The following is a 25,278-nucleotide window of genomic DNA, read 5'->3' as shown; positions in this document are numbered from 1 at the left end:
TTACCCCATAACTCCAGAACATTCAGGCACAGATTGTCCAAACTATACCTTTTTTAAATCTTTATGATCAGACAAATAACGTGGTGTACTTTTCAATATGATTGGAGCATCTCTTAATTTAGACCCCTGTGTAATTCTTCAATTGGCCCCTACCTTGCTGCCTACTGAAAATTCAAATGGCCAATCTTTTTTTTCCTTTTTTTAAAAGAGTAATGTCTAAGGAGTATTTGTGCCAAATTTGGTGCTTGTATCACCATTTGCATGATTCCTCTGTAAATATTCTGTTGTCTGCTGCACTGCAGGCAGCACACTTAACTTAGCCGTTAGCACTGTTGCCTAATAGGAATGAAACCAAAGTTCTGGTGGGGGTGGGTGTGGTCAGAAAGCAGTCATATGGTCAGGGTGTGGTCAACATGGGGTCAGGGTACAGATCTGCGGCTGCTGATTTGAAACTTTGGTTTGACTTGTCTCAGTGTTTCTTGTCTTTCTCTTTCCATCTTCTTGTCACCTCCCACATTTCACAGATCGCTATGGTAACTTCAACGAGAACAGGAAGCTACAATCACACAAAGTACTACATGTGAAATGAAGACAGTCATAGTATAATGGAGATAAAGAATCCGGGACAGGGATGTGGTGTTGGAAAGTACTGGGACCGGAGCAGCATCATTGTCCTAAATCCTCCTCTGGGGTTGTGAGGAACCAGGCTGACCCAGTACTGGACTGGATGCAATCATCGAGCAGAGGTACCGGACACAGAGCTGCTTCCTGAGGTGGATCCACTGGAGCCTCGGTCTTCATAGACGGAAATCTCGATCTGCGGACAGAGAAGTTAGGGAGCAGGACTCTGCCAGTAAACTACAGAGAAAATCTCACAGGACAAAGGATACTACGCGCATTCCATGTTCTATGGGATCAGTAAGGAGCAGACCTCGGGGAGCATAGATCTTCTGGTTCTGGTCCTGGATGTAAGTGGCCGTCTTGGTCAGCACCTGAAACACAAACAAACAGTGAGGGGTCCGTGTTGGCCCTCTGACGGACCACAGATGTGCCCTCTGACCTTCTCGTAAGTGGTCTCCATGCACAGGAAGACCAGATAGGCCGTCACACAGGCCAGACAGCCCTCGAGATAAGAGTGGCTGCTGATCGTCTCGGCCTCGGCATAGAAGCTATTCAGTGTCTTCACAGTGTCCTCAAAAAGGGTCCGCTCAATCTGCACACAGATTAAAAGGTCAGAAACTTAACTTTTAATTTTATAGTTTGGTGGTTCTGTGGCCTAAAGTTAAAGAAGGAGATCATATGCTCAGTTCCCAAATCCCCACGTTGACATCCAGGGACATCAAGTGATCCTGGATTAGAAACCAGAACTTCTCCCGCAAACAACCCAGATTTGGTTCTCAATTATTCCAACCCGTAGCCATCTGGGTTTCCTTTCTTGCAAACTCATGTGCTGTTTGGGTGTTTGTGTGTGTCTGACTGTGTCGGGCTGCCTCGAGTCACGACTACATCGACTACTGAAACCATCGACAACTAATTTAGTTATCCATGAGTCGTTTATTTTATTTAAGTCTTTGCTTTTCTTTCAATTCATAGTTTTAGGCAGCGAGTCGTCCAGCCGTCATCTGGACGTTCAAATTTCAAAAGATGGCTGAGTCAAACAGTGGCCGTCTTGTTCAAAGCCGTCTAAAATGCACAGTTTACTGAAGCAGCTGTCTGTGTGTGTGTGTGTGTGTGTGTGTGTGTGTGTGTGTGTGTGTGTGTGTGCGCGCGCGCGCAGAGTCAACCGGCTGCAAACTGTGAGCGAGGGAGGGTGGGGGATTCCTGAACGGAGGTACGAGACGTTACATTCTGCTGAGAACCATCAGTGCACATGAGACAGCGAGCACGGAGCAGAGAGAGGATTTTAACCCGAGTGAACATGTTAAAAAAAAACAACCAAACTGTGCAGCTCCCTTTACTTCTCTACCCGCACGGTTCTGATGGCACCGTCCTGTTCACACCATGTGCACATCATATACTGAATTTATGAGATCATGAGATGAAATAAACGGTCAAATATCCTTAAAAAATGAGAATATATAAATGAACTGAGCAAAAAAAAAAAAAAACCCTGATGTGGAGAAGCTGATGTTCAGAGGCACAGATCACAAAAAGCAGGTGAGAACTCTGAACTTTAACAGCTGTTATTTTCCAAAGGTATTTATTTGTTCAATCTTGAGCTTAATGTCATGTTTAAAAGCACAAAACGTGACTGATGAGGAGAAAAAAAAATGACTTCATCACACTAAAATGAACTGGAGTCAGAATAAAAATACAAGCTGCTGATTTTTGTTATTTTCCAAAGTTATTATAAGCTGCAGCTATATGTTTTATTCATTTCAAAGTGAGTTACCTCTTATTTTATTCTGATTTATTTATACAAAAAATATGGGGAGTCAAATCAGCCTGCATTGTTCTGTTCAGTTTATATCAAAGTTTGCCTGCACATGTCTGTGTATTTTTTCCTTCTTTCTAAGAGTTTGGTGTTTGTTCTACAAAGTTTTAAAACACAATAAAATGTTCACACTTTTCTTTATAGCAGTTCTGTAATTTCAGAAATGCAGCAGAAACAACCACAAACCAGAAAAAGTTGGGACTATATGTAAAATGAAGATAAAAATAAAAATGTTGCACTATTCCCGGTTTCTCCACTCACAGAAGCCAAACGTTCTTCCAGAGTTGTGTCTTGGTGGCTTCCCTCACTTGTCTCCTTCCAGCATGGACATTTAGTTTTTGAGAACTGCCTACCTGACACAGATTTACTATAAAGTACCACACTGTTTGTATTTCTGAATGACTGATGTAAATGAACAGTCTAAGAAATATTCACTGATTTGGAAACGTTCATGTTTTCATCCCCTGATGTTTCTCGGAAAATGCTGCAGACCTTAAATTAGGAAATTACATCTGATCCAACTAGTCGACTACTCACCAAAATAATCGTTGACTAGTCAACTAACAAAATAGTCATTTGTGGCAGCTCTAACTGTGTGTCTGTCTGATTGTGTGTCTGTCTATTTCTGTCTGTGTGTGTGTCTGATCGTGTGTCTGTCTGATTGTGTGTCTGATTGTGTGTCTGATTGTGTATGTGTCTGATTGTGTGTGTCTGTGTGTGTGTCTGTCTATTTCTGTGTCTGATTGTGTGTGTGTCTGATTGTGTGTCTGATTGTGTGTGTGTCTGATTGTGTATGTGTCTGATTGTGTGTCTGTCTGTGTGTGTATCTGTCTATTTCTGTGTCTGATTGTGTATCTGTCTGACTGTCTGTCTGTGTGTCTGTCTGATTGTGTATCTGTCTATTTCTGTGTCTGTGTTTGTCTGTCTGATTGTGTGTGTGTCTGATTGTGTGTCTGTCTGTGTGTGTGTGTGTGTGTGTCTGATTGTGTCTATTTCTCTGTCTGTGTTTGTCTGTCTGATTGTGTGTCTGTCTGATTGTGTATCTGTCTATTTCTGTGTCTGTCTGTCTGATTGTGTATCTGTCTGATAGTGTATCTGTCTATTTCTGTGTCTGTCTGTCTGATTGTGTGTCTGTCTGATTGTGTGTCTGATTGTGTATCTGTCTATTTCTGTGTTTGTCTGATTGTGTGTGTGTCTGATTGTGTATCTGTCTATTTCTGTGTTTGTCTGATTGTGTGTGTGTCTGATTGTGTGTCTGTGTGTCTGTCTGATTGTGTGTCTGTCTGATTGTGTATCTGTCTATTTCTGTCTGTGTTTGTCTGTCTGATTGTGTATCTGTCTGACTGTGTGTCTGTCTGTGTTTGTCTGTCTGATTGTGTGTGTGTCTGTGTATGTGTCTGATTGTGTGTCTGTCTGATTGTGTGTCTGTCTGATTGTGTATCTGTCTATTTCTGTGTCTGAGTGTGTGTCTGATTGTGTATCTGTCTGATTGTGTGTGTGTCTGATTGTGTATCTGTCTATTTCTGTGTCTGATTGTGTGTCTGTCTGATTGTGTATCTGTCTATTTCTGTGTCTGTGTGTGTCTGTCTGATTGTGTATCTGTCTATTTCTGTGTCTGAGTGTGTGTCTGATTGTGTGTCTGTCTGTGTGTGTGTCTGATTGTTTGTCTGTCTGATTGTGTATCTGTCTGATTGTGTGTCTGTCTATTTCTGTGTCTGTGTTTGTCTGTCTGATTGTGTGTCTGTCTGATTGTGTATCTGTCTATTTCTGTGTCTGTCTGTCTGATTGTGTATCTGTCTATTTCTGTGTCTGATTGTGTGTCTGTCTGATTGTGTGTGTGTCTGATTGTGTATCTGTCTATTTCTGTGTCTGTGTTTGTCTGTCTGATTGTGTGTCTGTCTGATTGTGTATCTGTCTATTTCTGTGTCTGTTTGTCTGTCTGATTGTGTATCTGTCTATTTCTGTGTCTGTGTTTGTCTGTCTGATTGTGTGTCTGTCTGATTGTGTATCTGTCTGTGTGTCTGTCTGATTGTGTGTGTGTCTGTGTGTGTCTGATTGTTTGTCTGTCTGATTGTGTGTCTGATTGTGTATCTGTCTATTTCTGTGTCTGATTGTGTGTCTGTCTGTGTGTCTGATTGTGTGTGTCTGATTGTTTGTCTGTCTGATTGTGTATCTGTCTGTGTGTGTCTGATTGTGTATCTGTCTATTTCTGTCTGTGTTTGTCTGTCTGATTGTCTGTCTGATTGTGTATCTGTCTGATTGTGTAGTTGTCTGATTGTGTGTGTCTGATTGTGTATCTGTCTGATTGTGTGTGTGTCTGATTGTGTGTGTCTGATTGTGTATCTGTCTGATTGTGTGTCTGTCTGATTGTGTGTGTGTCTGATTGTGTATCTGTCTATTTCTGTCTGTGTTTGTCTGTCTGATTGTCTGTCTGATTGTGTATCTGTCTGATTGTGTAGTTGTCTGATTGTGTGTGTCTGATTGTGTATCTGTCTATTTCTGTGTCTGACTGTTTGTCTGTCTGATTGTGTATCTGTCTGATTGTGTGTGTGTCTGTGTGTGTCTGATTGTCTGTCTGATTGTGTATCTGTCTGATTGTGTGTCTGTCTGATTGTGTGTGTGTCTGATTGTGTATCTGTCTATTTATGTGTCTGTGTTTGTCTTTCTGATTGTGTGTGTCTGATTGTGTGTCTGTCTGATTGTGTGTCTGTCTGTGTGTGTCTGATTGTGTATCTGTCTATTTCTGTGCCTGTGTTTGTCTGTCTGATTGTGTATCTGCCTGATTGTGTGTGTGCGTGTCTGATTGTTTGTCTGTCTGATAGTTTGTCTGTCTGATTGTGTATCTGTCTATTTCTGTGTCTGTGTGTGTCTGTCTGCTTGTCTGTCTGATTGTGTATCTGTCTGTGTGTGTCTGATTGTGTGTCTGATTGTTTGTCTGTCTGATTGTGTGTCTGATTGTGTGTCTGTCTGTTTGTCTGTCTGATTGTGTATCTGTCTGTGTGTGTCTGATTGTGTGTGTGTCTGTGTGTGTCTGATTGTGTGTCTGTCTGATTGTGTATCTGTCTATTTCTGTGTCTGTGTGTGTCTGTCTGATTGTGTATCTGTCTGATTGTGTGTCTGTCTCTGTGTGTGTCTGATTGTGTATCTGTCTATTCTGTGTCTGTGTTTGTCTGTCTGATTGTGTATCTGTCTATTCTGTCTGTCTGATTGTGTATCTGTCTATTTCTGTCTGTGTTTGTCTGTCTGATTGTGTGTCTGTCTGATTGTGTGTGTGTGTGATTGTGTGTCTGTCTGATTGTGTGTCTGTCTGTGTGTGTGTCTGATTGTGTATCTGTCTATTTCTGTGTCTGTGTTTGTCTGTCTGATTGTGTATCTGTCTGATTGTGTGTCTGTCACTGTGTGTGTCTGATTGTGTAGCTGTCTATTCTGTGTCTGTGTGTGTCTGTCTGATTGTGTATCTGTCTATTTCTGTGTCTGTGTTTGTCTGTCTGATTGTGTATCTGTCTGACTGTGTGTCTGTCTGATTGTGTATCTGTCTATTTCTGTGTCTGTGTTTGTCTGTCTGATTGTGTATCTGTCTGACTGTGTGTCTGTCTGATTGTGTATCTGTCTATTTCTGTGTCTGATTGTGTGTCTGTCTGATTGTGTGTGTCTGATTGTGTATCTGTCTATTTATGTGTCTGTGTTTGTCTGTCTGATTGTGTATCTGTCTATTTCTGTGTCTATGTTTGTCTGTCTGACTGTGTGTCTGTGTGATTGTGTATCTGTCTATTTCTGTGTCTGTCTGTCTGATTGTGTATCTGTCTGACTGTGTGTCTGTCTGTGTATCTGTCTATTTCTGTGTCTGTGTTTGTCTGTCTGATTGTGTGTCTGTCTGATTGTGTGTCTGTCTGATTGTGTATCTGTCTATTTCTGTGTCTGTGTTTGTCTGTCTGATTGTGTGTCTGTCTGATTGTGTATCTGTCTGATTGTGTGTGTCTGATTGTGTGTCTGTCTGATTGTGTGTGTGTCTGTGTGTGTCTGATTGTTTGTCTGTCTGATTGTGTATCTGTCTGATTGTGTGTCTGTCTGTGTGTGTCTGATTGTGTATCTGTCTATTTCTGTGTCTGATTGTGTATCTGTCTATTTCTGTGTCTGATTGTGTGTCTGTCTGATTGTGTGTGTGTCTGATTGTGTATCTGTCTATTTCTGTGTCTGTGTTTGTCTGTCTGATTGTGTCTGTCTGATTGTGTATCTGTCTATTTCTGTGTCTGTGTTTGTCTGTCTGATTGTGTATCTGTCTATTTCTGTGTCTGTGTTTGTCTGTCTGATTGTGTATCTGTCTATTTCTGTGTCTGTGCTTGTCTGTCTGATTGTGTGTCTGTCTGATTGTGTATCTGTCTATTTCTGTGTCTGTGCTTGTCTGTCTGATTGTGTGTGTCTGATTGTGTATCTGTCTGTGTGTCTGTCTGATTGTGTGTGTGTCTGACTGTTTGTCTGTCTGATTGTGTATCTGTCTGTGTCTGATTGTGTGTCTGTCTGATTGTGTGTGTGTCTGTGTGTTTGTCTGTCTGATTGTGTGTCTGATTGTGTATCTGTCTATTTCTGTGTCTGTTTGTCTGTCTGATTGTGTCTGTCTGATTGTGTGTGTGTCTGATTGTCTGTCTGATTGTGTATCTGTCTGATTGTGTGTGTGTCTGATTGTGTATCTGTCTATTTCTGTCTGTGTTTGTCTGTCTGATTGTCTGTCTGATTGTGTGTCTGTCTGTGTGTCTGATTGTTTGTCTGTCTGATTGTGTATCTGTCTGATTGTGTGTGTGTCTGATTGTGTATCTGTCTATTTCTGTCTGTGTTTGTCTGTCTGATTGTCTGTCTGATTGTGTATCTGTCTGATTGTGTGTGTGTCTGATTGTGTGTGTGTCTGATTGTGTGTGTGTCTGTGTGTGTCTGATTGTCTGTCTGATTGTGTATCTGTCTGATTGTGTGTCTGTCTGTGTGTGTGTCTGATTGTGTATCTGTCTATTTCTGTCTGTGTTTGTCTGTCTGATTGTCTGTCTGATTGTGTAGTTGTCTGATTGTGTGTGTCTGATTGTGTATCTGTCTATTTCTGTGTCTGACTGTTTGTCTGTCTGATTGTGTATCTGTCTGATTGTGTGTGTGTCTGATTGTCTGTCTGATTGTGTATCTGTCTGATTGTGTGTGTGTCTGATTGTGTATCTGTCTATTTCTGTGTCTGTGTTTGTCTGTCTGATTGTGTGTCTGTCTGATTGTGTGTGTGTCTGATTGTGTATCTGTCTATTTATGTGTCTGTGTTTGTCTTTCTGATTGTGTGTGTGTCTGTCTGTGTGTGTCTGATTGTGTATCTGTCTATTTCTGTGCCTGTGTTTGTCTGTCTGATTGTGTATCTGCCTGATTGTGTGTGTACGTGTCTGATTGTTTGTCTGATAGTTTGTCTGTCTGATTGTGTATGTGCGTGTCTGATAGTTTGTCTGTCTGATTGTGTATGTGCGTGTCTGATTGTTTGTCTGTCTGATAGTTTGTCTGTCTGATTGTGTATCTGTCTATTTGTGTGTCTGTGTGTGTCTGTCTGCTTGTCTGTCTGATTGTGTATCTGTCTGTGTGTGTCTGATTGTGTGTCTGATTGTTTGTCTGTCTGATTGTGTGTCTGATTGTTTGTCTGTCTGATTGTGTGTCTGATTGTGTGTCTGTCTGATTGTGTGTCTGATTGTGTGTCTGTCTGATTGTGTATCTCTCTGTGTGTGTCTGATTGTGTGTGTGTCTGTGTGTGTCTGATTGTGTGTGTGTCTGATTGTGTGTCTGTCTGATTGTGTATCTGTCTATTTCTGTGTCTGTGTGTGTCTGTCTGATTGTGTGTCTGTCTCTGTGTGTGTCTGATTGTGTATCTGTCTATTCTGTGTCTGTGTTTGTCTGTCTGATTGTGTATCTGTCTATTCTGTCTGTCTGATTGTGTATCTGTCTATTCTGTCTGTCTGATTGTGTATCTGTCTATTTCTGTCTGTGTTTGTCTGTCTGATTGTGTGTGTGTGTGATTGTGTGTCTGTCTGATTGTGTGTCTGTCTATTTCTGTGTCTGTGTTTGTCTGTCTGATTGTGTATCTGTCTATTTCTGTGTCTGTGTTTGTCTGTCTGATTGTGTATCTGTCTGATTGTGTGTCTGTCACTGTGTGTGTCTGATTGTGTAGCTGTCTATTCTGTGTCTGTGTGTGTCTGTCTGATTGTGTATCTGTCTATTCTGTGTCTGTGTTTGTCTGTTTGTGTGTCTGTCTGATTGTGTATCTGTCTGTGTGTGTCTGATTGTGTGTCTGTCTGATTGTGTGTGTGTCTGTGTGTGTCTGATTGTTTGTCTGTCTGATTGTGTGTCTGTCTGATTGTGTATTTGTCTATTTCTGTGTCTGACTGTTTGTCTGTCTGATTGTGTATCTGTCTGTGTGTCTGATTGTGTGTCTGTCTGATTGTGTGTCTGATTGTGTGTCTGTCTATTTCTGTGTCTGTGTTTGTCTGTCTGATTGTGTGTCTGTCTGATTGTGTATCTGTCTATTTCTGTGTCTGTGTGTGTCTGTCTGATTGTGTATCTGTCTATTTCTGTGTCTGATTGTGTGTCTGTCTGATTGTGTGTGTGTCTGATTGTGTATCTGTCTATTTATGTGTCTGTGTTTGTCTGTCTGATTGTGTATCTGTCTATTTCTGTGTCTATGTTTGTCTGTCTGACTGTGTGTCTGTGTGATTGTGTATCTGTCTATTTCTGTGTCTGTGTTTGTCTGTCTGATTGTGTATCTGTCTGACTGTGTGTCTGTCTGTGTATCTGTCTATTTCTGTGTCTGTGTTTGTCTGTCTGATTGTGTGTCTGTCTGATTGTGTGTCTGTCTGATTGTGTATCTGTCTATTTCTGTGTCTGTGTTTGTCTGTCTGATTGTGTGTCTGTCTGATTGTGTATCTGTCTATTTCTGTGTCTGTGTGTGTGTCTGATTGTGTATCTGTCTATTTCTGTGTCTGACTGTCTGTCTGATTGTGTATCTGTCTGATTGTGTGTCTGATTGTGTGTCTGTCTGATTGTGTGTGTGTCTGTGTGTGTCTGATTGTTTGTCTGTCTGATTGTGTATCTGTCTGATTGTGTGTCTGATTGTGTGTCTGTCTGTGTGTGTGTCTGATTGTGTATCTGTCTATTTCTGTGTCTGATTGTGTGTCTGTCTGATTGTGTGTGTGTCTGATTGTGTATCTGTCTATTTCTGTGTCTGTGTTTGTCTGTCTGATTGTGTGTCTGTCTGATTGTGTATCTGTCTGTGTGTCTGTCTGATTGTGTGTGTGTCTGACTGTTTGTCTGTCTGATTGTGTATCTGTCTGTGTGTGTCTGATTGTGTGTCTGTCTGATTGTGTGTGTGTCTGTGTGTGTCTGATTGTTTGTCTGTCTGATTGTGTGTCTGATTGTGTATCTGTCTATTTCTGTCTGTTTGTCTGTCTGATTGTGTCTGTCTGATTGTGTGTGTGTCTGATTGTTTGTCTGTCTGATTGTGTATCTGTCTGATTGTGTGTGTGTCTGATTGTGTATCTGTCTATTTCTGTCTGTGTTTGTCTGTCTGATTGTCTGTCTGATTGTGTGTCTGTCTGTGTGTCTGATTGTGTGTGTGTCTGATTGTTTGTCTGTCTGATTGTGTATCTGTCTATTTCTGTCTGTGTTTGTCTGTCTGATTGTGTATCTGTCTGATTGTGTATCTGTCTGATTGTGTAGTTGTCTGATTGTGTGTGTCTGATTGTGTATCTGTCTATTTCTGTCTGTGTTTGTCTGTCTGATTGTGTATCTGTCTGATTGTGTAGTTGTCTGATTGTGTGTGTCTGATTGTGTATCTGTCTATTTCTGTGTCTGACTGTTTGTCTGTCTGATTGTGTATCTGTCTGATTGTGTGTGTGTCTGATTGTGTGTGTGTGTCTGTGTGTGTCTGATTGTCTGTCTGATTGTGTATCTGTCTGATTGTGTGTCTGTCTGATTGTGTGTGTCTGATTGTGTATCTGTCTATTTCTGTCTGTGTTTGTCTGTCTGATTGTGTATCTGTCTGTGTATCTGTCTGACTGTGTAGTTGTCTGTGTGTCTGATTGTGTATCTGTCTATTTCTGTGTCTGACTGTTTGTCTGTCTGATTGTGTATCTGTCTGATTGTGTGTGTGTCTGATTGTGTGTGTGTGTCTGTGTCTGACTGTTTGTCTGTCTGATTGTGTATCTGTCTGATTGTGTGTGTGTCTGTGTGTGTCTGATTGTCTGTCTGATTGTGTATCTGTCTGATTGTGTGTCTGTCTGATTGTGTGTGTGTCTGATTGTGTATCTGTCTGATTGTGTGTGTGTCTGATTGTGTGTGTGTGTCTGTGTCTGACTGTTTGTCTGTCTGATTGTGTATCTGTCTGATTGTGTGTGTGTCTGTGTGTGTCTGATTGTCTGTCTGATTGTGTATCTGTCTGATTGTGTGTCTGTCTGATTGTGTGTGTGTCTGATTGTGTAGCTGTCTATTCTGTGTCTGTGTGTGTCTGTCTGATTGTGTGTGTGTCTGTGTGTGTCTGATTGTTTGTCTGTCTGATTGTGTATCTGTCTGATTGTGTGTCTGATTGTGTGTCTGTCTGTGTGTGTGTCTGATTGTGTAGCTGTCTATTTCTGTGTCTGTGTTTGTCTGTCTGATTGTGTGTCTGTCTCTGTGTGTGTCTGATTGTGTAGCTGTCTATTCTGTGTCTGTGTGTGTCTGTCTGATTGTGTGTGTGTCTGTGTGTGTCTGATTGTTTGTCTGTCTGATTGTGTATCTGTCTGATTGTGTGTCTGATTGTGTGTCTGTCTGTGTGTGTGTCTGATTGTGTAGCTGTCTATTCTGTGTCTGTGTGTGTCTGTCTGATTGTGTGTGTGTCTGTGTGTGTCTGATTGTTTGTCTGTCTGATTGTGTATCTGTCTGATTGTGTGTCTGATTGTGTGTCTGTCTGTGTGTGTGTCTGATTGTGTATCTGTCTATTTCTGTGTCTGATTGTGTGTCTGTCTGATTGTGTGTCTGATTGTGTATCTGTCTATTTCTGTGTCTGTGTTTGTCTGTCTGATTGTGTGTCTGTCTGATTGTGTATCTGTCTGTGTGTCTGTCTGATTGTGTGTGTGTCTGACTGTTTGTCTGTCTGATTGTGTATCTGTCTGTGTGTGTCTGATTGTGTGTCTGTCTGATTGTGTGTGTGTCTGTGTGTGTCTGATTGTTTGTCTGTCTGATTGTGTGTCTGATTGTGTATCTGTCTATTTCTGTCTGTTTGTCTGTCTGATTGTGTCTGTCTGATTGTGTGTGTGTCTGATTGTTTGTCTGTCTGATTGTGTGTGTGTCTGATTGTGTGTGTGTCTGATTGTGTATCTGTCTATTTCTGTCTGTGTTTGTCTGTCTGATTGTCTGTCTGATTGTGTGTCTGTCTGTGTGTCTGATTGTGTGTGTGTCTGATTGTTTGTCTGTCTGATTGTGTATCTGTCTATTTCTGTCTGTGTTTGTCTGTCTGATTGTGTATCTGTCTGATTGTGTATCTGTCTGATTGTGTAGTTGTCTGATTGTGTGTGTCTGATTGTGTATCTGTCTATTTCTGTCTGTTTGTCTGTCTGATTGTGTATCTGTCTGATTGTGTAGTTGTCTGATTGTGTGTGTCTGATTGTGTATCTGTCTATTTCTGTGTCTGACTGTTTGTCTGTCTGATTGTGTATCTGTCTGATTGTGTGTGTGTCTGATTGTGTGTGTCTGATTGTCTGTCTGATTGTGTATCTGTCTGATTGTGTGTGTCTGATTGTGTATCTGTCTATTTCTGTCTGTGTTTGTCTGTCTGATTGTGTATCTGTCTGTGTATCTGTCTGATTGTGTAGTTGTCTGTGTGTGTCTGATTGTGTATCTGTCTATTTCTGTGTCTGACTGTTTGTCTGTCTGATTGTGTATCTGTCTGATTGTGTGTGTGTCTGATTGTGTGTGTGTGTCTGTGTCTGACTGTTTGTCTGTCTGATTGTGTATCTGTCTGATTGTGTGTGTGTCTGTGTGTGTCTGATTGTCTGTCTGATTGTGTATCTGTCTGATTGTGTGTCTGTCTGATTGTGTGTGTGTCTGATTGTGTATCTGTCTATTTCTGTGTCTGTGTTTGTCTGTCTGATTGTGTGTCTGTCTCTGTGTGTGTCTGATTGTGTAGCTGTCTATTCTGTGTCTGTGTGTGTCTGTCTGATTGTGTGTGTGTCTGTGTGTGTCTGATTGTTTGTCTGTCTGATTGTGTATCTGTCTGATTGTGTGTCTGATTGTGTGTCTGTCTGTGTGTGTGTCTGATTGTGTATCTGTCTATTTCTGTGTCTGATTGTGTGTCTGTCTGATTGTGTGTCTGATTGTGTATCTGTCTATTTCTGTGTCTGTGTTTGTCTGTCTGATTGTGTGTCTGTCTGATTGTGTATCTGTCTGTGTGTCTGTCTGATTGTGTGTGTGTCTGACTGTTTGTCTGTCTGATTGTGTATCTGTCTGTGTGTGTCTGATTGTGTGTCTGTCTGATTGTGTGTGTGTCTGTGTGTGTCTGATTGTTTGTCTGTCTGATTGTGTGTCTGATTGTGTATCTGTCTATTTCTGTGTCTGTTTGTCTGTCTGATTGTGTCTGTCTGATTGTGTGTGTGTCTGATTGTGTGTGTGTCTGATTGTGTATCTGTCTATTTCTGTGTCTGACTGTCTGTCTGATTGTGTATCTGTCTGATTGTGTAGTTGTCTGATTGTGTGTGTCTGATTGTGTATCTGTCTATTTCTGTCTGTGTTTGTCTGTCTGATTGTGTATCTGTCTGATTGTGTAGTTGTCTGATTGTGTATCTGTCTATTTCTGTGTCTGACTGTTTGTCTGTCTGATTGTGTATCTGTCTGATTGTGTAGTTGTCTGATTGTGTGTGTCTGATTGTGTATCTGTCTATTTCTGTCTGTGTTTGTCTGTCTGATTGTGTATCTGTCTGTGTATCTGTCTGATTGTGTAGTTGTCTGATTGTGTGTGTCTGATTGTGTATCTGTCTATTTCTGTGTCTGACTGTTTGTCTGTCTGATTGTGTGTGTGTCTGATTGTGTGTGTGTGTCTGTGTCTGACTGTTTGTCTGTCTGATTGTGTATCTGTCTGATTGTGTGTGTGTCTGATTGTGTGTGTGTGTCTCTGTCTGACTGTTTGTCTGTCTGATTGTGTATCTGTCTGATTGTGTGTGTGTCTGTGTGTGTCTGATTGTCTGTCTGATTGTGTATCTGTCTGATTGTGTGTCTGTCTGATTGTGTGTGTGTCTGATTGTGTATCTGTCTATTTCTGTGTCTGTGTTTGTCTGTCTGATTGTGTGTCTGTCTCTGTGTGTGTCTGATTGTGTAGCTGTCTATTCTGTGTCTGTGTGTGTCTGTCTGATTGTGTGTGTGTCTGTGTGTGTCTGATTGTTTGTCTGTCTGATTGTGTATCTGTCTGATTGTGTGTCTGTCTGTGTGTGTGTCTGATTGTGTATCTGTCTATTTCTGTGTCTGATTGTGTGTCTGTCTGATTGTGTGTGTGTCTGATTGTGTATCTGTCTATTTCTGTGTCTGTGTTTGTCTGTCTGATTGTGTGTCTGTCTGATTGTGTATCTGTCTGTGTGTCTGTCTGATTGTGTGTGTGTCTGACTGTTTGTCTATCTGATTGTGTATCTGTCTGTGTGTGTCTGATTGTGTGTCGGTCTGATTGTTTGTCTGTCTGATTGTGTGTCTGATTGTGTATCTGTCTATTTCTGTGTCTGTTTGTCTGTCTGATTGTGTCTGTCTGATTGTGTGTGTGTCTGATTGTGTGTCTGTCTGATTGTGTATCTGTCTATTTCTGTGTCTGACTGTCTGTATGATTGTGTATCTGTCTGATTGTGTGTCTGATTGTGTGTCTGTCTGATTGTGTGTGTGTCTGTGTGTGTGTCTGGTTGTTTGTCTGTCTGATTGTGTATCTGTCTGATTGTGTGTCTGATTGTGTGTCTGTCTGTGTGTGTGTCTGATTGTGTATCTGTCTATTTCTGTGTCTGATTGTGTGTCTGTCTGATTGTGTGTGTGTCTGATTGTGTATCTGTCTATTTCTGTGTCTGTGTTTGTCTGTCTGATTGTGTGTCTGTCTGATTGTGTATCTGTCTGTGTGTCTGTCTGATTGTGTGTGTGTCTGACTGTTTGTCTGTCTGATTGTGTATCTGTCTGTGTGTGTCTGATTGTGTGTCTGTCTGATTGTGTGTGTGTCTGTGTGTGTCTGATTGTTTGTCTGTCTGATTGTGTGTCTGATTGTGTATCTGTCTATTTCTGTCTGTTTGTCTGTCTGATTGTGTCTGTCTGATTGTGTGTGTGTCTGATTGTTTGTCTGTCTGATTGTGTGTGTGTCTGATTGTGTGTGTGTCTGATTGTGTATCTGTCTATTTCTGTCTGTGTTTGTCTGTCTGATTGTGTATCTGTCTGATTGTGTATCTGTCTGATTGTGTAGTTGTCTGATTGTGTGTGTCTGATTGTGTATCTGTCTATTTCTGTCTGTGTTTGTCTGTCTGATTGTGTATCTGTCTGATTGTGTGTGTCTGATTGTGTATCTGTCTATTTCTGTGTCTGACTGTTTGTCTGTCTGATTGTGTATCTGTCTGATTGTGTGTGTGTCTGATTGTGTGTGTGTGTGTCTGTGTGTGTCTGATTGTCTGTCTGATTGTGTATCTGTCTGATTGTGTGTCTGTCTGATTGTGTAGTTGTCTGATTGTGTGTGTCTGATTGTGTATCTGTCTATTTCTGTCTGTGTTTGTCTGTCTGATTGTGTATCTGTCTGTGTATCTGTCTGATTGTGTAGTTGTCTGATTGTGTGTGTCTGATTGTGTATCTGTCTATTTCTGTGTCTGACTGTTTGTCTGTCTGATTGTGTATCTGTCTGATTGTGTGTGTGTCTGATTGTGTGTGTGTGTCTGTGTCTGACTGTTTGTCTGTCTGATTGTGTGTGTGTGTCTGTGTCTGACTGTTTGTCTGTCTGATTGTGTATCTGTCTGATTGTGTGTGTGTCTGTGTGTGTCTGATTGTCTGTCTGATTGTGTATCTGTCTGATTGTGTGTCTGTCTGATTGTGTGTGTGTCTGATTGTGTATCTGTCTATTTCTGTGTCTGTGTTTGTCTGTCTGATTGTGTGTCTGTCTCTGTGTGTGTCTGATTGTGTAGCTGTCTATTCTGTCTGTGTGTGTCTGTCTGATTGTGTGTGTGTCTGTGTGTGTCTGTGTTTGTCTGTCTGTGTCTGTCTGATTGTGTGTTTGTCTGTCTGATTGTCTGTCTGATTGTGTATCTGTCTGATTGTGTGTCTGTCTGATTGTGTATCTGTCTATTTCTGTGTCTGTGTTTGTCTGTCTGATTGTGTCTGTCTGATTGTGTGTTTGTCTGTCTGATTGTCTGTCTGATTGTGTATCTGTCTGATTGTGTGTCTGTCTGAGTGTGTGTCTGATTGTGTGTCTGTCTGAGTGTGTGTCTGATTGTGTATCTGTCTGATTGTGTGTCTGTCTGTGTGTGTGTCTGATTGTGTATCTGTCTGATTGTGTGTCTGTCTGTGTGTGTGTCTGATTGTGTATCTGTCTATTTCTGTCTGTTTGTGTTAAAGATTTTGTATATATGTTATCACTGTTAAACATTTGTACCTTTGTCTTCTTTCTTATGAAAACGTTATTGTGCTGTTTTGCACCAGTCTTAAGATAACCCTGAGAATGCACATATTATTCAACTTTGTTTTAGCATGCTGGGGTCAGGCTGAACTGGGAGTAAAGAACTGGAGGTTGTTTTGACTGTTGTGAATTTATGGCCCTGTGATATGTGATGCTTAGTGTGAAGAACAGGACACTCCAGGCAGATGCAGAACAGATGATAAGTGCAACAAACGAACGGGATGTGCTGACCTTCGACGATAAGATTAAAGGAAAGAAACTGTTTTTCCTTACAGCTGCACTTATTGACGTATGTGTTTATGTTACGGGAAGAAACTTGTCTTGCGTTGTTCCCCCCACCCTTAGGACAAGTTTTATGATGTGGTTAGGGCTTCTCCAATAAAAAGAGCAGGAGCGCAGGCCAGACTTTAGTGTAGCTTTGGTGTACAGCCTGACTGCACTCCTCGTGAGATAAATTTGACTTTCTGTCTCACTGGTGGTTCTTGACTCTGTTTGTCTTGTTAAAGGTTTTAAGAATGTTTGGAGGAGAAAATACCCAACATTGACTGGGGGCTCGTCCGGGATCTCAACAATACCGGAGGTGTCCGGCGGGGGTCGCCAAGTCCAGACGTAAATCCTTGGCCAAGGTCCGATCGATTGATCGTGTCTGCAATTGTCGACCGCCGGTGGCATCGTCTGGTTGACGAGATTTTCCCGAAGAAGACAGACGCCTTTCCCCCATGTTTTATATATTTCCACTCTTTCTGTCTGTCAGGTGGACTACAATTTACATGGTAGAAGGTTCATTTGCCTGGCTGGCCAGCTGATACCAAAGTTCACACTGCGCTGTGCACGCTCAGATGTGGCTGGTCGGTCCCCATGGGATCTTGTCTGTATGTAATTATCAGCATGTCATGAGAGCATGACAGGCCACCCACACATGTGCATTGCATGGAGTGTTATTCATGTTGATGGCATGACATGTGTTCTACAGCTGAGTTGCAAGTACATAGTGGTCACCTGTTCCAGCTGGACATTACAGCTGTCCAGATGTGCACTGCGCTGGACAGAGCGCTCACACTCCAGCCGCCTCAGCCGCACCTGATAATGTTGGTTCGTGGTGGTGGTGGGGGGAGAGACACACTCGCACCCCACATTGTGTTGTGGGGGGGGGGCACACACTTGCATGGCATATGTGTTGGTTGGTAATGGCACAGTCATGGGGCACTTTGTGGGGCCATTCACACAGCAAGCTCAAATGTGGTCGCCCACCCTCTACTGTTGTGCTGGCTGCGAGAATAGCGCCACCTTTGGAGTGGTGTTGGATGTTCATGGGTAGTACCTGGACTCTGGCCAACACCTGCTGAGAGGGGGTTGAATGGGCACTTGCTGGGGCACTCGCCATCTTTCAGCCAATTGTGTGAAGGCTGCCTCGATTGCACCATTCGGCCCTGGTGTGACATGGGTGGTTTTGTCCAGCATCGTGCTGTACCACAATATGTCCAACCTGCGATGTCCAACCTGCGTACGACATGCTGTGCAAATGCTGCGAACACGATCAGCTGACAATGCAGCCTCATCTTGCCCACCGTTCATATGGGTTACCAGTGCGAACGGCACGTGAATGGTTGTGGCGACAGCTGTACGAGGCATTTGAGGCATGCGATTTCTCCTTCGTGTGCAATGTGTGAAGGGGCCTTTAATGTTGGTGTAAACTTTGTCTAGTGTATTTTCTCCTCTTGTGGCACATTTGACATGTTGAAATACGGGGAGCACTGATTTTAATTCCACATGATTAAAACTGCCCGCGATAATGTGCCTCGCGTCCGTCGGTTCAGCTGGAGACTGATGTTGATGTGTAAAAGTCCGAGGGCAGAGCTAGCATTAGCATCTGGTGGACTGTAAATAGCAGTTAGCAAGACTCCAGTAAACTCCAGAGGAAGGTAAAACAGTTGGCATTTAATAGTCAAATATTACAGGTCTGGGAAACAGTGGCTGGCTGCCATCGCTGTGTTCTTACTCCAGTTGTTGTGGATGTACATACATAAGCCTCCTCCTCTGTTCTTACTGGAGTCACTGATTTTGTCGAGGCACCGCATTGAATAGCATGCTAACTTGATAGCCGAGTCCGAGTTGGACGAGTGTAGCCACGTTTCTGTAAAGACTAGGACACAGCAGTCTGTGGTGAAGTTATCCAAAGCCGCCTGCAGCCTCAATTCATCCATTTTATTACAGAGAGATCTTATATTGGTGAGGGAGAGACTGGGAAGTACTGAAAGTGAGAGCACAGAGGCGTTGTGTCTACACGCACCGCCATCTCACTACAATAATTGCTTAATACAAAAATTGCTGGACATCCAGCTTCTCACTGATGCAAAGCAATCCTCTAAGGATTTTATGTGGATGAGATTACCAGCAGTTATCAGCATGTACAACTGAATATCATCAGCATAGCAGTGAAAGGTAATCCTAAAATGCTGCAATATGTGCCTAAGAGGTGCTATATAAAGGGAGAAAAGCAGGGGGCCTAAGACAGACCCATGTGGAACCCCAAATTTCATGTCACTAAGGTTAGAGGAAGTGTTACTGTACAAAACACAGTGAGAACAACTGGTCAAGTATGACGTCAACCATGCAAGGGCACTCCCAGTAATCCCAAAATGATTTTCCAGCCTATCAAGTAGAATATGATGATCCACTGTATCAAATGCAGCACTGAGATCTAACAGCACCAGAACCGTAGTGGTGTCTGAATCCATTGTAAGCAGAAGATCATTCACCACTTTAGTGAGAGCCGTCTCTGTGGAATGATATTTTCTAAAAGCAGACTGCAGTGGCTCAAAGAGATTATTCTCAGTAAGATAGTCTACAAGCTGCCGTGACACCACTTTTTCCAGAATTTTAGAGCAAAATGATAGATTTGATATCGGCCGATAGTTTTTCTATACACTAGGGTCAAGATTAGGTTTCTTAAGTAATGGTTTAATCACTGCAGATTGGAAACATTTAGGAACAGATCTTGAGGTTAATGAGAGATTAATCATTTCCAGCACAGTCGGCCCAAGAGTGGACCACAGGTCCTTAAACAGTTCTGTACAGGATCAAATAAACAAGGCATGCGGGGATATGTTTAACCTGATGTCTTCGATTTTCTTCTCGAAGTAAAAAGTAAGTCCCTTCGGCTGCTCTCGTTTGCACTCGGGGTCCTCGAAGTAATCCAGGAAATCTTGTGCTGTAAAAGGAGAGGTTGTCATAAGTGTTGCCACCATGTCAAACAAGACCTTTGAATTATGTTTGTTTTAGCTGATCAAATCAGAGTAATAGGTCCACTTTGTAGCCAGTAATGCATGTTTATAGTCTAAGGCCTGGTTCACACGGTAGGATAATTAAGTCGATAACGGACCCAATCTTCCCCTTCCGACAATCTTAAGGACGCCCCGACAATCGTGATGACGCTAAAGATAATCTTATCAGATATTCCTGCCGTGTGTGGTGGGTTCAGAGCGCTCTGATCTGCTCGGAAGCACGTCAGGAGCGTTCCGATCGCAAATCGGGGATATTCAAAATGCTGGATTTTTTGGCCCAATATCACAGCGTGTGTTGTGTTCTCCGACCACAAACGAGCAGCCTGCTGAATGTGATGTGCAGCCAATCAGAAAGCGAGGTGACAGACGCATGGAACGGAAAATAAAATCAGAAGAGCTGTTCTGACTTACCAGAAAGTCCGGTGGTCGCGCTGTCTCCACTCTTCTAAAGAACGCCTTTTCTTTTTCTTTTTGTATTGTTTTTTTCCCTCTATTTTAAATAGTCCACAAAGTATCTCTGTTTGTTTACTCTGAAGTCACATTTAATCTCGAGAGATTTTGCGAGATTTCCTGTCTGAGCTGGGAATGTTCGTGTGTGAAATCTGTTCGTGTGTGGTGTTGTTGTCTTTACCGTGTGGCTGAACACCACACACTGTATGACCAACACTGTTAGATCTATGATTTTTTTATCTTCACGTGTGTGGTCTCTCAGGTTTTGGAAACCTAATTTTAAAATCCTGTTGTGTGAACCAGGCTTAAGATAGCATCATGCCACGCAAGGTGGAATACTTCTAATTTTGAACTATGCCATTTTCATTCCAGACCTCTAACCTTATGCTTGAGGCCATGCAAGTAATCAATGAATCACAGCAACTGTATTTTTTTTTTGGGGGGGGGGGGTGATTTTAAAATAGGTGGCGCAATCATGTTGAGTGTAGTTTTGAGTGCTGAGTTTAAACTGTCCACAAGACTGTCTACTGAATGGTCATTTTCCAAAAGTGAAGTGAAGATATCAGGCAGTCTGGCTCCGATTTCAGTTGTAGTTGAAGTGTTAACGTGTTGCCACAATGATAAATAAGGTTCTTGTTCCAGTAAACACGGCAGTGAGGCTGTAAACTTAATAAGTGAGTGATCGGAGACTACGGACGCAAGAGGCATTATGTCGATATCTGTCACAGCGATACTGCAAACGAGGACCAAATCCAGGTTATTTCCACTAATGTGTGTCAAGTCCTGAATGGATTGCTGGAATCCTAATGCATCCATAATGTCCATAAATGATTTGTAGAAGGGGTCAGAAGGCTAAATACAGGGAGTAATGAGCTGGTGATGAGGAACAGGTGTGAAGGAAAGATTCAGAGCAGGGAGTGGTGATCCATAATTAGATCATGTATTAAGAGTGATTTTGAGGACAGTGACCTTATGTTAATAATAATAAGGATAAGATAAGACTTTATTGATCTCACAGTGGAGAAATTCACGTTACGTCAGCTCTTAAAAAAACACACACAAGATGGGTGCGAGTAGAGGAAAATGTGCAAGGATAAGCAATAATAATAATTAGGGATGTCCCGATCATGTTTTTTTGGCCCCGATCTGATTCCGAGTCATCCGATTTTGAGTATCTGCCGATACGAGTCCCGATCCGATACTTTAAAAAACTGAATGAACAATGAACAAATGCTAAATATATACTATTTTCATTTTAATCACCTTATTTTATTTATCACTTAAACAGTGCACTTCTCCTTGAGGTAGCTTGAACAATCAAGTAATAATCTACCAGACATAAAAAAAATGTACAAATTTCTATGTTATTTTATTTGTCTAAAAATAAATGTCAAAGGTTCCTTATTTTAAACAAGAAATGGTCTCATCTGAAATAACAGGTGGTTTTAATTTATAGATGAAAGGTTTCTAAAGAACCATTTATTGGTTTAGCTATTTTAATTACAAGTGTTCTAAACTTTTTTAAACAGTAATCACTAATTTTGAGGTAACAAACAACAACAAAACATTTCCAAGGATTTTTCTTCAGATACGTGGTTTCTGCACTGATCTGTGGTTCAAATCCCCACCTGACTGGAAAATCACTAAGGGCCCTTGGGCAAGGTCTGTAATCCCCTATTGCTCCCGGTGTGTAGTGAGCGCCTTGTATGGCAGCACCCTGACATTGGGGTGAATGTGAGGCATAATTGTAAAGCGCTTTGAGCGTCTGATGCAGATGGAAAAGCGCTTTATAAATACAGCCCATTTACCATTTGTACAGATCAGTGGTTTCTGCCACTAGTCTTCTGTGTTTTGGCCCGATGCGTCGTTCCTATTGGACAGCACAAAGCTACGTCACAGCTCAGAGCGTCGAAAGTTCAAAAGTCAACTTGAAAAGTAAAAGCAAAAACAAAACTTACATTTGCGTCCTGACAGTCCTCAGTGTCCCTCTGACGTGTTATCAGTGTTCAACAAGTTCAGAGCAGCGCAGTGAACGTGAATGAAGACAGAAGCTCTTTAATACGCCCTCCTAAATGTGATGAGTATGCACGTCGCTCGTGCACACCATCTCTCGCTCCGTTTGGCAGACAAACGATCACAGGACAATTTGTTTTTTCTTTTTGTTAATCAGATGACAGATGGTTGTCCTGAGGACTTGGTCAGCACCGGGTCCTGCTGCGCACTGAGGGATGACTGAGCAAGAGTTTTGGTTTCCCACCGAAAGTGTCCATCATCCTCTTGTCGTTTCATCGAGGCGTCAGGCTGAGCGCGTAAACACACAAACAGCAGTTCTGTGAAAGAAACTTTGTACGCGTAACTCCCCCACCTCTGTCCAGGTTATAATTCCATCTCTTCTTCCCAAATTCACTGCGCAACTCTTGTTCCCTTTTCTCCTCTGGAATCAGTTTCAGCCGCACCCGTGTGCGAGAATGTCCGGTTGAACTTATGTTTTTTCTTTTGTTCAATTAAAAAAAAAAAAAGATTGGGTTTAACTTTGACCGCGTCAGCTTGCCAACAAGCGGCAACGTGCGCTTCCGTCAGAAGAGCTGCGTCAAAAGCCGAGCTAAGCGACGCTTCTGACGCCTCTAAAAAACAACGCGTCTCACGCCTCTGACGCTTCCGGCGCGTGAAAGGCCCATTAATCTGCAATAATGAGCTTGAAATAGTGCTGATCAAAATAATGAGGATAAAATCTATATAAGATTCCTGATTGGGATGCAACGTCCGATTTCGATCAAGTCTGAAACCACGTGATCGGGCCCGATTTCCGATATCGGATCAGGCCATCCCTAATAATAATACTTGTAACAATACAATAAAATAAGAAAATGAGGTAGAAATATATATACATATATATATACGTACATACATAAGTACATATGCATATATAAACATGATTGGGATTGAAAAGGAGATAGGAGCATCTTATTTACAATATGTGAAGTGGAATTTAGGTGTGATAAGGTGACAGTGCTGGCATTTGTAAATGAGGTGTTACTGCACATGATTTCTGGACATATTAATATTGCACGTGATTTGTGGACATATTATTGCATGTGGTTATAGGCGTGGAGGAGCCAAAATGGTTAAAGTAACTGTTTACTTCCTCTGCAAACCGAGAATCCCCATCTGCAGTCCTGCTGGCACCCTGCCCAAATCCGGAGGCGGTCTTGAGGCCTCTCCACACGTCCCTGACATTGTTCTGGGCCAGCTGCTCCTCCATCTTCCTTCCATACTCCTTCTTGGCTTCACAGATCTTCCAGTGGAGCTCATGTTGGACTCTACGCTGCTCCTCTCTGTCTCCCGAGTTGAAAGTCCTCTTCTTCTGGTTCATCAGGACCTTCAGCTCGGGGGTCACCCAGGGGTGGTTGCTGGGGAAGCACTGTACCCTCTGGGTGGGCACAGTGCTCTCCACGCAGAAGTTCATGTAGTCAGTGACACACTGGGTCAGGCAGTTGATGTCTTCACCGTGAGAGTTTTGAAACATGCTCCAGTCTGTGGTTCTGAAACAGTCCCTCAGCCTCTCAGTGGCCTCTTCAGTCCAGAGTTTCACTGACCTTTTCTGCACTGGTTGTCTTCTCACGCTGGGTATTGGGGGAGCAGATAGACGAGATTATGATCTGAGCGTCCCAGCAGGGGGAGGGGGTGGAGGTGTAAGAGTCCTCCACATTAGCATAAAAAGGTCCAGTATTCTCTTGTCCCTGGTTTTGCACGTGACGTACTGGGTGAACGTGGGGAGGGTGGTGGAGAGGGAGGCATGGTTAAAGTCCCCTGTGTGACTTTAACCACCTCTGCAGCCTCTCTGTCTCCTTCATATGTCTGCAGGTATGTCCAGGTGATCAGCATTGTGGGGACCCGGCCCACTGTACACAGAGTCTCTAATGGCCCAGTCACTTAATGAAGGGCAACGAAGCCCTGACGAAACAAGAAATCTGGACCTTCGTTGACTGTCGTTGGCATCGTTTAACCTTCGCGCAGCTTCGTTCCTGCAGCTGGTGCTTCATCATGATTTTTAAACTGTTGAAAAATTTGAACGAAGGGCAACGAAAACCTCAATTCGACTGTTTTTTTTTTGCTGTCGTTCTTGATGTTTTTTAATCGTTTGTTTAGTTTTTGTAATGTCATTGTTTAATTTGACTTCGTTGGAGCAGCTGAATGTTTTCACACAGCGCAGAAGCCGGTTTGTGAGCGCTGAGGCTGCTGCTGCTTCATGTACTGTTGGAAATTACAGGGCAAACTCAGCCTGCTTGCTTGGATTTTTTATCTGTGTGGGGGGGCAGCTTCAATGGGCTCAGGCACATTACATAGGACAGAATTAATCTTTTGTGTGGATACAATTAATTATTTTGCCACAAGCAACTGTTGAATTTGAAACAACAAAAAAGTTGTGTAATTTCCGACGGTACTTGAATGCAGCATCAGCGACAGTAGCAGCTCCTCCGTGCGCTTATTATTTTGCATTAAATATAACAATCTGAGTGTAGGAATGATAATCCAGTCCTTCTGTACATGTGGTAACAGGTAGATGAATCAACATGATATAAAGAGCTGTTCTGGAAGGAAGAATTCATGTTGTGGATCAGTGATCAGCTGGTGGAAATAACCGCACGTGAGTCAATGTGCACGTTCACATGCACTGATTAATTTACTGCTCTGATATATTTAATCATCTTTACACATATTTATATTTGTTCTCCCTTTAGACAGTTTTCTGTTATAAATAAATATATATGCTTAGAACATAATGCAGTGATACAGCAGTGACCACGGAACACGACGGAGCGCGCAGAGTGTCGACAGACAGTGTGGATTCTGATGATGATGGAGATGATCCCTCTTTTGTTCTGGACGAGGAACCAGAGAAGGTGGTCCATCGACATGCACACAGATTCTGTTTGCAGTTTCTCCAGGACTTAGAGATGCAGACACACTCTGCTCCAGCTGTGGCTCCAGGTGCGTTTCGTTGAGATCTTGAGCTTCGGTTTTGTTAAGTTCCTCTTTCGTCCCTTTTACGCTCTTGCTTCGCAGACTGTTTGGTGATAAAAGCTCTTTCGTCCACCTTTTCTCAACGAATTGTAACGTTTTTTATGTTTTCCCTTCGCTCAGGAATCGTTGTGTGCCGTGTGACTGGGCCATTAGTCCAAGCAGCTGATCCCGGCTGTAAACAATGGGACATCCGGAGCCGGGGACAAAGGGATTTCCCCGCGCTGCCTCAAAAACTGCCGAAAGAAGCAGAAAACTAAACACAAGAGTTGCAAAAGTGGGATTTCCGTGTGCACAGGGTACCGCCCACTGCAAATAAAAACAATAAAGCACGATGAAAAATATTAAAAACAGCGAAAGTAGGAAAAGAGCAGAGCTGAAGTAACAAGCAGCTGCATTGACAGTACCATCTTGAAAAAAAAAAGGGAAAA

General features: G+C 42.4%; 1 protein-coding gene across 1 annotated transcript in view; it reads right to left on the bottom strand.

Annotated features, from left to right (window-relative positions):
- Positions 1-223: 223 nt before the first annotated feature.
- Positions 224-25,278, bottom strand: part of LOC117526195 (golgin subfamily A member 7B-like) — a 39,297-nt gene continuing 14,242 nt past the window's right edge. The window contains exons 3-5 of the mRNA XM_034188243.1: positions 1,061-1,213; positions 891-992; positions 224-817 (exon numbers count right to left, since the gene is read on the bottom strand). Coding sequence (XP_034044134.1) covers positions 734-817; positions 891-992; positions 1,061-1,213 — 339 coding nt within the window. The 3' untranslated portion in view covers positions 224-733. The remainder of the gene's footprint in view (positions 818-890; positions 993-1,060; positions 1,214-25,278) is intronic.

Source organism: Thalassophryne amazonica, chromosome 15 (genome assembly GCF_902500255.1).
Source record: "Thalassophryne amazonica chromosome 15, fThaAma1.1, whole genome shotgun sequence".
Taxonomy (NCBI): Eukaryota; Metazoa; Chordata; class Actinopteri; order Batrachoidiformes; family Batrachoididae; genus Thalassophryne; species Thalassophryne amazonica.
The sequence above is the reverse complement of the archived record's forward strand: the minus strand, read 5'-3'. Positions and strand labels throughout refer to the sequence as shown.